This window comes from Otolemur garnettii, unplaced genomic scaffold (genome assembly GCF_000181295.1).
Source record: "Otolemur garnettii isolate 467f Iridium unplaced genomic scaffold, OtoGar3 scaffold00152, whole genome shotgun sequence".
Taxonomy (NCBI): Eukaryota; Metazoa; Chordata; class Mammalia; order Primates; family Galagidae; genus Otolemur; species Otolemur garnettii.
Genome location: NW_003852547.1, coordinates 3,727,315 through 3,738,443, shown reverse-complemented (window position 1 = coordinate 3,738,443; position 11,129 = coordinate 3,727,315). Strand labels below are relative to the sequence as shown.

Sequence of the window (11,129 nt, the reverse complement as noted above, 5' to 3'; positions counted from 1 at the left end):
AAAAAAAAAAAAAAAAAAAAAAAAAAAACCTGTCATCTCTGACACTATAAAACAGATGAACATAACTACCACACCTATGGCTTCTAACACAATCCCAGGCATAAAACAAGTGTTCACTAAATGCTCATGCATTGAATTGAGTGTTTTCTTCTGGAAAAAAACCAAAAAAGAAATCAGCTTTTACACTATAGACACAGTACTTAGTTTAAAAGATAAATCTTTTTCTGCAATTGGAAAATCCAAGGTCAAGTCAGCATGCCCACCCCATTTTTAAAATTAAGGTATTATATAGTTTTAACACTCATTGAGTAAGACTAGGCTTTTCTGAAACACACACTGAGAAATCTTTCCCAAGCAGGTTACAAAGAGCTCATATTTCATAGCATTCAGCTTGTCTGTCAAAATGCAACATCCCTCCCAGGAGAGTGAGCAGTCCAATTCCCCAGCTGGTTTTTATTCACACTAGAAACTTTAACTCCGTTCTAGGCCTCACAAAATGAGAGCTGTGTCCACACAAAGCCACAACAACTAGCCAATTCACTGAATCCAATGAAATAAGCCAATTCACAAGGGGGGATACAAACTGTCAAACTGGTTACTTGGTGCCTTATAGACCAAACAATGCAGGATTGAATTGATTAGCTCTTCAATAGGTTGTCTTGTCATGTGGTAGCTACAGTGAGTGAAAGATTTTCTTTATCATTCCGTTATGTCTTTTTTTAAATAAGGGCACATCAGATAGAAAGGTAAATAGGCAATATGTCTTCTCTTTAAATCCAAACACACCAAATTCAGCAATCTGAGAATGACGAAAAGACATATTTTGCAGGGCAAGGCTCCTCAGCCTGTTTTTTGGCTTTAAAATAAGACCCTGCCGATCCTGATCTCGTCTTTGCAAATGCATGGCACTGGAAGACAGAGACCATGTGCAACAACAACTCTTTACAGACAAAGCATCTATTCATGGACCCCACTAAAGTGCAATAGTAGATTTTCAATTTCATTCAGCTGAGTGCGGAAGGCTACCGCTATGAGAGTGGGTTGCTAAATGGTTCAGCTGGGAAAAGGACCCAGAATGAGGGTCAGCTTTTATAGCCTGCACTTTCACTAGGAGACATGAAAGCAATTCCCTTACTTGGACTCCAATTTTACAGTAAAGACCTAATCTAGCAAATAAGCCAAGGGCAATGAATGATTTTTCTTTTTCCATATTACATTAGTACCCAGAGCATAGCCTTTGGGGGGCGGGGGTGGTGGTGGTTAGGGCAGTTACCAGGGTTAAAGGCCAAGAAAAGAGTCAGTAACAAACATGAAGGGTTAAACTTACACAAAGGGGACAATGTTGGTCCCTCCACAGACAAGACTAGCTTTCTCCTTCCTCTGAATACAACATGCATATTTCTGCCTTTAAGTCTTTCTTTACCTTTTGCTACTTTTTTGGTTCAACTCATTTTTGGTTTTGTTAGACAGGGTCTTACTCTGTTACTTAGGCTAAAATGCAGTGTGTGGCTCAGTGGGTAGGGCACCAGCCCCATATACTGAGGGTGGGGGCTTCGAACCCGGCCCCAGCCAAAACTGTAACAAAAAATAGCCAGGCATTTGTGGCAGGCGCCTGTAGTCCTAGCTACTCAGGAGGCTGAGGCAAGAGAATCTCCTAAGCCCAAGAGCTGGAAGCTGCTGTGAACTGTGATGCCATGGTACTCTACCAAGGGCGACAAAGTAAGACTCTGTCCCTAAAAAAACAAAACAAAAAAACCCCCCAAAACATAGCTCACTGCAACCTCAAACTCCAGGGCTTGAGCAATCCTCCTGCATTAGCCTTCTGATTAGCAAGGATCACACAAGTGCACAATGGCATGACCAGCCAATATTTAAAATTGTAAAGACAGAGTCTGACTTTGTTGTCCAATCTAGTCTCAGAAGGTTGTCAGAAGGCCTCAAGTGATCCACCCAGTTAGGCCTCCCAAAGGCTAAGATTACGGGCGTGAGCCACCACACCCTGTCCAGTTTCATTCTTCAAGGTCTAGTTAAATGATAATAGCTAACTAACACTTATCCAGGATGTACTATGCCCAATGTTCATTTCTCACAACCCAACGAGGAAGGTGCTTCCTCTTTTGTAGAAGGGATGTATGTGAAGAGGTGACTCATGTGCCCAAAGTCCATGTGAGGAAGCTTGGGATGTGACTGTAGGCCTCCTTATTCCCAAAGCCTGGGCTCCTAATGACATCATCTCTACACTCTACCCTAACCACCTCCAACATGGGTTCTCCACTCTGCCCCTACACATTCTTCTTTGGGCAGATGACCTATTTTCAGTAGTTGTGTAGGTCTTGCTGTCTCAACTGGGTGCTAAGTTCCGGGCAAGAAAGGTCTGTGCCACTTCCCTAGTGATGTCTGGCAGGCAGGAGGTATAGAATGTATCTTCCATTACCAACTGAAATTAGAGTGCCTGGCTGCCCCCTCACTTCAAATAAATATGTATTGCTTTGTTATGTCAACAAAAAACAAAGGCCAGGCTCAGCGCCTGTGGTTCAAGCGGCTAAGGCGCCAGCCACATACACCTAAGGTGGCGGGTTCGAATCCCCAGCCCGGGCCCACCAAACAACAATGATGGCTGCAACCAAAAAATGGCCAGGCGCTGTGGCGGGTACCTGTAGTCCCAGCTACTTGGGAGGCTGAGGCAGGAGACTCGCTTGAGTCCAGGAGTTGGAGGTTGCTGTGAGCTGTGATGCCATGGCACTCTACCCAGGGGGATAGCTTGAGGCTCCGTCTCAAAAAAAAAAAAAAAAAAAAAACAAAAACAAAGGCCAAATCCCTAGGTAGGGGCTGGCTTGGCCTTCTCTGCCCTGATGATATCTTGCTTTTCCAGTAAAATGAGTGCCATCTGTGTTCTTAACAGCAATTTTAAATAGGAGGTTTGCTCCAGCAGCCAAGGCTTTGCTCATCTCTGCATTCAGATGACAAAGCAACTATCTTCATTTCAAAGCATCATTTTCCAAAGTAGGAAAAAAAAATCTCACCTTCTACTCACTTTTTCCAAAGTATACAAATAAACTGACTTGAGGCATGCTATTACTCTTGGACCAGAAATATCATTTTTATTTGACTTGAAGAGGTGTGACCCTCATAACCACAGTCTAAAGATAGACTGGAAGCTGACCACTTCTTACATGCTGACCCAGCAATCCAGATTAAGGAAGTTCTAGGTTAGGAAGCACTCACTACCAGGACTAACACTGCTATCTCAGGGGCTCACCATGACCAGCCTTTTTCTGCTGAGCCTCCACTACAGGGTTCTGTTTTTTAAAGCCTGGCTTGTTAGGGAATGTATTTTAAAAGCATCCTTTTTAGTAAATATTAAAAATGTAACCAGAAGTCAGAAAAAATAGTTATAATTCAGTGTGCTGTTAATGCCACCCTCCTAATTCCCAGGTGTGCACCACCCCCACAAATTAGAAGGTTGTCAGCATTCAGACATGCTGCTCCGCAACAGTCGTCTTCGAGAATGGTGGAGGAAGAGAAGAAAGTCAAAATGTTTAAAATGTTTGAATTCCAGTATCATTAAATAGGAGAGCTTTGGGAAAATACTGGGAAGTAAATCAGGCTGCCCAGTGACTTCCAAACAAGTACTGCCTTCAATGGGTCTGCCCCCTACCACTTTGGGAGAAGAAAACATCTGGAGGCACATGAAAGACTACAAATAGAAAAATAAGATGAAAAAAAGTCAAACAGAAGAATTCCTATCAATTGCCAGCACAAATGGGAAGGTGGAGAGAAATGGAACACACAACAATATTGTTCTGGTGAGGCATGGTGGCTCATGCCTATAATCCCAGCACTCTGGGAGGCCCAGCACTCTGAATTGTCTGAACTCACGAGTTTAAGACCAGTCTGAGCGAGAATGAGACCCCACCTCTAAAAAATAGCCAGGTGTTGCAGCAGGCACCTGTAGTCCCAATTACTATGGAGGTTGAGGCAAGAGAATTGCTTGAGCCCAAGAGTTTGAGGTTGCTGTAAGCTATGATGCCACAGCACTCTACCAAGGGTGACAAAGTAAGACTCTGTCTCAAAAAACCCCCCAAATACTGTTCCGCCCTTTCTCACACTGTATAAGAAAACTCTGGAAGCTCCTGGCCAATGGTAACTGAAGAACACTCTACATGCTATGAGGCAACACAAAGTAGATGCAATGTCTTTGGGAGGGCAATGGCGCCCTGTTCCTTCATCCCCCAGGGCCCTAAGGGTTGCTGAACTGGCTTTCTGCTATATTTTACAACAGAACTGTCAGCTCTCAAGACAGCCTGCACTCTAGAACCTTCTGATTTGTTATGTTGGCAATGTTTCTTTCCAAAGGCACCTGCTGTTTGATGGAGAGAGAGCAGCAAAAACTTTCAATGTACAGAAATTATTCTGTATATCATAATCTGGTCAAGGGCTATTTTACACATATGACACAGTTCTGTTACGGTCTCTCACCAAGATGTCTTTCTCTGAAAAAAACAAGGCTGGGCACGGTGGCTCATGCCTGTAAACCTAGAACTTTGGGAGGCCAAAGTGGGAGGTCAGGAGTTCGAGACCAGACTGAGCAAAAACAAGATCCCATCTCTACTAAAAATAGAAAAAATTAGCTGGCCATGATGGTGGGTGTCCGTAGTCCCAACTACTCAGGAGGCTGAGGCAGGAGGATTGCTTGAGCCCAGGAGTCTGAAGTTGCTGTAACCTATGATGAAACAAGTATACTCTAGCTAGAGCAACTTTTAAATAAGACTCTGCTTAAAAATAAATAAGGAGGCTCAGTGCCTGTGGCTCATACACCTAAGGTGGCGGGTTCGAATCCAGCCCAGGCCCGCCAAACAACAATGACGGCTGCAACCAAAAAATAGCCGGGCGTTGTGGCGGGCGCCTGTGGTCCCAGCTACTTGGGAGGCTGAGGCAGGAGACTCACTTGAGCCCAGGAGTTGGAGGTTGCTGTGAGCTGTGATGCTGTGGCACTCTACCCAGGGGGACAGCTTGAGGCTCTGTCTCAAAAATAAATAAATAAATAAATAAATAAAAGCTATATAGATGAAATTATGTTTAGCATGGGTGGCACCTGTGGCTCAGTGGGTAGGGCACCAGCCCTATATACAGAGGATGGTGGGTTGGAACCCGGCCCTGGCCAAACTGCAACCCTGGCATTGAGGCAGGTGCCTATAGTCCTAGCTACTTGGGAGGCTGAGGCAGAATTGCCTAAGCCCAGGAGGTGGAGGTTGCTGTGAGCTGTAATGCCATGGCACTTCACTGAGGGTGATAAAATGAGACTCTGTCTCTTAAAAAATAAACAAACAAATTATGTTTAGCAGTAAGAGACTAAGACATTCAATTTTGGGCTCTTGTATTTAAGTAAAGGAAGAATAAGTGTACTGTCACAGGCTTGGCCACTTATCAAGACACTAACAAGTTCTGCTCTATCTGCTCATTTTGGTAATTAACTATTGTCCTAGAGAAAGACACATCAGGCTATCTAAGGCCCTAACTACTTAAGAACTGCCAGTAGCAGCTGAAACACTGCTTTTTTATGTTATGTCAAAGAGACATAACATGAGAGAGTAAACGCTCTCATACATACTCAAACTCATACACAACATTTTTTTCACTAGAATAAACTGTCCTTGGAAAATTATCATCATCAATCCACTTTCATCAACACTGCAAATCACTCTTCTAACTCTTACTAACCTGGTGTCTTACCTTAGTGTTCCTCCTCAGACTGCGAAGAATATTCCTCCTCCTTGGATCTTCATCTGTTTCATATGGAATAACGGCATTGTCCCCTTTATAACCCTGTGAAGCCTGATCGTCCTCTTTTTTCCGGATGGGCCCCAGCTCATCATCACTCCCCACGCTGAAGCTAGTTCGATAACTAGCAAACCTCCCAAGCCGGGTGCATCTTGTCCTGTATAGCACTGGCTTGCTCACGATGGAAACCTTGCGGCCTCGCTCTAGAGAGCTGGTGTCCATTTCACTGTCAGAACCATTCCCACTGCCATTGGACTGGGCTTTGTTGATATTCCGAATGGTGATGATTTTGCCTTGGGTGCTGTCATGAGGCACAGAATATATGTTTTCTTCTTCATTCCTTGGCTTGACCACGGCATCCATGGGTTCAGCATAGTCAGAAGGATCAAATCCATCCTGAGGCAGCCAGGGGCTAGAAGACACAGACTTCCTCTGACCATCCCCTCTATGGCCTTGGTCTAAATAAGACAGATCCCCCTTTGTTATTTCAAAATGGACAGGAGGCTTTGGTTTGACTGGTGGAGGTACTTTGTTGTTCAGTTTACTCTCAAAATTGCTCATGATGAAAGACAGCCCATCATTTCCCTCCAGTTCCATAGAGAGCTTAGAATGATCTTTGGATAGAGAAGGCAGTGATGTGTCTTCTCGAAACAGGCCATAAGATGGAGGCTCGATATCTTCTTCTGAATCCTGAAGGTTTGAGTTACAGAGTGGTGACCCTGCCCGGGGGGAGTTAAACACCTCTTCCGTGGTGCTACAGGCCTCGGCAACATTATCATACATGTGAGTAGCCTCGACTATGTTCTTTTTCTCCACCACATCTTTAAAAAATGGATGAAAGATCTCAAGTTTATGCTGGGGTTGGCTACAGGGGATGCTTGTAAACCTTCCATCAATTTCTTGAGCAATCTCCTCCCCCTCAGTCAGCTGTTCCCGACTTAAGTCATTGTCTAGGACATCTATAGAGCCATCAGTGAGTGCTACAAGCTGAATGGGGATAATATCCTGCACTTCACAAAGAAAGGCACGTAACATAGCCAAAGATGCCTTACGTTTGGCTGAATAAAAAACAATGTACCCATGAACCAAACGGCTCTTTCTAATGCTAAACGAAGAATGGTATGAAAGAATAGACAGTTCAATACGCTTCTTGTGTAGTCCAATTGGGAGTTCGAGTAAAACAGAATTGTTGCTTCCACAATGGGAAGACTTACAGGTTTGGGACTGAAGGACAGGAAAGAGTATGTCATCTGCATTAAAAGGATCTCCACACATCAGACACATAACAATTCGTAGGTCTACATCAGCCAAATCTTTGATGCTAGCAGTAGAACTGACTAGGTTTAAGTTACGCTTAGAGTCCAGGAGTCCCTTCAAAACTTGGCTGATTTGCTTTTCATTAATGTTACGTCCATAACCAATGCCTGCAGAAGCAGGGTCAAGAAAGACACACTGAAGTTTGCTAGCAATTTGCTGACCTTGTTGTATTAAGCTATGCAGAGTCTCTCCACTGGTGTCTCCTCTCTTGTTAACTAAAATTAATGTCAGCGGGAGATGGACTAAATGATTATCTCGCCTGCCAAGTGTGGACTCTCTACTCTTCTCTATACTCTCCACCACATAGGATAATGACTCTTTTGAATTATAAAGGCAGAGACAGCCATGGGGCTGAAATGTTGGGGTCTGAAAGGAGTTCACAGGAAGCCTGACATTCCCCTCTATTGGCCTCAAGGAAAGCTCATACATTTTCCCATCTATCACATACTTGTCATCATTTGTACAAAGAGCTCGAATCTCATTGGCCAACTCTCGGGCAAGGCCGTCTTTGCCCAATATAACCAAGTTGATTCTATCAATGTTGGGGTCAGAGAGTGAATTTTTCTGATTCCGGTCAGATGGTCGGATAAACCGAGAACTAATCAAGTGCTCAATCTTAGCGTCCACACAAGCTGGGCAGCTGGGGCATGTCTCCTTTGTTGGGTGGTACACAAAATGAATGTGCTTTAGAATAAGGGCATCACGTTCCGCTTGGAGCTTCTGTAATGCTTTAAATCGCTGTTCTTCCCCCAGAACATCCTGAATGACACCCATCTTTTCCTTGCTGGGCTTTGCATCCAGCTCTAGCTCATAAAACAATTCCGAATATTCTAACAGCAACTCTTGAAACTCTTCCTTTGCTTTATCTATAATTTGCTTTTGGTGTTTGCCATAAATATCCAAGTATACAGGTTCTTCTAGCCACTGGTAGAAATCTTCATTCATAATAAAACTACGGGCTTCTTCCCAAGGCTTTCCAGGAGTTATGAAAGGAGAGGTCTCCAGGTTTTCTTTAAATGCCCTTTTCATCTCAGCTCTTTTCCTCTCATTCCTCAGCTTCTCTAAGTGGGCCTCATATAGCTGCTCTGCAGGGACAGTATCCATTAAGTCAAAGGGAATCCGTTCATTTTCCATGTTGTCAATGTGGCTAGTGGCATCCCATGGTGTCTCTTCAAGTACAACAAACCACTTCAAGAATTCTGGCTTGGTTTCTAAGAGCTTTTTGGCTTTTATGCAGCTTAGGTGGTCTATTTCATCTAGATTAGGTATAAGAGCTTCAAAAGCTAATGGCAGGGCTGCTAGGTACAGCTTTCTCCTGCGCTCAATATGCTCATGCTTGAGGCGGTGGATATGCTGTAGAAATAGCTTCTTAGCTTTCTGAGTCCCTTCTAGGTAGACATAGTCCTGGTACTCTGGAGAGGCCTGCATCTTTCGACTGACACTCAGCCAATTCTCATTGTGGTTTTTCACGATACGACTCACCAGCCATTCATACTTGTCTTTTGCTGTAGCTATCTGCTGACTTTGTTGTTTGAGAGCTTCAAAATAAGGAATGATTTTTGTCTTTCCCCGACTTTTATCAATGAGTTGCACTAAGGTGCTGAAAGCCAAGTCCACATTTACATTGGATCTTGCAGAGGTCTCTACAACCTGGAGGTTCTTTTTGCTTAAGGCAAAAGTATGTGCATCTCTAATGTACCGCTCAACACCCTCATCACACTTAGTCAGGACCACCACTATAGGCTTTTTAGTTTTTGCAAGCTGATTGTAGAGATTGGACACAAACTTGAGCTGGTCATCAAAGTTCCTGTTCATGCCCCTGCTAACATCAATACCAAGAAGAAAACCATCAATCAGCAGCTTTCCATCTGGCATTTGTTTCTGTTCAAAGTCCTGCTCCAGCCCCAGCTGGTCAGTGCAAAAGTACATGAGTTTTTCGGCTGATGCAAGCTTAGTTGCAGCAGCTCTCTTGATATAGGGCTGCAGAGCTGTGCTTCGATGAGGTTGAAAAGTTTGATCATCAATAAATTCAGTTTGCTCCACAATGTGCATTTTACATTCCACGCAATCCTCCAGGGAGCGGCTAACTTCTCCCCAGTAGAGAAAGTGGTCATTATTGACCACCCGCCCACCAAAGTCACTGGTGCTGAGAACAGAGGTATGGTCCAAATGAAACTCATCAGCACTTGGACGCACAAAGCGGTTGCACAGACAAGACTTTCCAATGCCACACTGGCCCTTCTCCTTCTCTGTTCCAGACAATCCCACCACACTGATGTTGTAGGTGGGAATTCGGACATCTTGCTTTCTTGCCATCATCATCGTCGACACATCCTGCCACAATCAGCCACTTCCAAGATCAGATTAGTGTTTTCTAGAGGAGCGAATGGCTCCTGACATTATCAGTGGGGGTTGGATGGACATGCAGCCAAAGTGTCAGGTCCCATAGTGTTATATACCATTAAGAGGTCAGTTTTCGCCACTTCTCATAGACAAATAGCCAACATTTCTTCCTAGATGGGAGAGGGGGGGAAAAAGAAAACCCATCAGCATCATAATTTTGGAACTTAATTTTAATCACCAAAGTATAGTGAAAATCAAACTTTTTATTCAACAAATATTTAAATAAATATCTAATATGCCAGGCTTTATGCTGAATGAAGATATAAGAATGAATAAGACTGACATCTGTGTACCCTTCATAGAGATACAATCTAGTCCAATGAAGGAAGACACAAGTAAGCAATGTGCTAGCTAAGTGCTAAAACAAGGGTATGAAGGGCACCTCAGAAAAATGGCTGATTCCAGGGCTAGGGTAGGTAAGTACAAAATAAGCCTGGAACATCTTTTTGTTCAAGAAAAAACTGATGAAGCATCTCACAAGGACACAGAAATCAGCCTGAAGGAGCTCCCACTAGCCAAGTCTGGGACAACTTGAGCACCAAAATAATTATCCACAGTAACGAATTATAACCCACAGCAAAAAAAAAAGAGCTTGGATACATACGACTAGATCAGGCAAGAATCTTGACAGGATATTAAATCTAGGGGAGAAGTTTTGATAAGGAACAAAATACTTGCATGGAATTCAAGTATCTCCCTATAGACTACTCATTAGTTGTGGGAGGTTGGTGAGAACACATACACACACACCCCCTCAAAAAATGATGCAGTAGAGAAATAAGGCAACACCTTGCCTAGCTAATAAAAATTAACATCACCAGACTGAGAGCAGTGGTTCACACCTGTAATTCTAGCACTTTGGGAGACCAAGAGGGGAGGATCACTGGAGCCAGAAGTTCAAGACCAGTTTGGCAACGTAAGATCTAGCTTCACAAAAAAAAAAAGAAAAAGAAAAAAAGAAAAAGTAGGTAAAGTGTGAAGCTGAGACAGGAGGAATGAAAATAAATGAACTGAAAACAGGGTCTCAGCTTGGTGCCTGTAGCTCAGCAGTTAGGTTGCCAGCCACATACACTGGAGCTGGCAGGTTTGAATCCAGCCTGGGCCTGCCAAACAACGACAACTATAACAACCAAAAAATAGGTGGATGCTGTGGCGGGTGCCTCAGTCCCAGCTGCTTGGGAGGCTGAGGCAAGAGAATGGCTTAAGCCCAAGAGTTTGAGGTTGCTGTGAGCTGTGATGCTATGGCACTCTACCAATGATGACAAAGTGAGACTCTGTCTCAAAAAGAAAAAAAAAAGGAAAAAGGGAAGAAAACAGGGTCTCAAAGAGATACTTGTATACCCATATTCACAGCAAAGTTACTTGCAACACATGGAAATACCTAACACACGGAAATACATGGTAACAATGCTGTGTCTGGCTCTGCGTCCATAGCACAATGGTTATGGTGCCAGCCACAAACTGAGGCTGTCATGTTCGAACCCAGCCTGGGCCAGCTAAACAACAATGACAACTGCAACAAAAAATAGCCAGGCGTTGTGGCAGGCGCCTTGTAGTCCCAGCTACTTGGGAGGCTGAGGCAAGAGAATCGCTTAAGCCCAAGGGTTTGAGGTTGCTGTGAGCTGTGA

The 11,129-nt window shown here is 43.8% G+C and overlaps 1 protein-coding gene across 1 annotated transcript in view; it reads right to left on the bottom strand.

The window, feature by feature from the left end:
• Positions 1-11,129, bottom strand: part of ARHGAP35 (Rho GTPase activating protein 35) — a 134,086-nt gene that overhangs the window by 77,460 nt on the left and 45,497 nt on the right. Inside the window, exon 2 of the mRNA XM_023518940.1 lies at positions 5,734-9,611. Within this exon, the coding sequence (XP_023374708.1) occupies positions 5,734-9,420 (3,687 nt within the window). The 5' untranslated portion in view covers positions 9,421-9,611. The remainder of the gene's footprint in view (positions 1-5,733; positions 9,612-11,129) is intronic.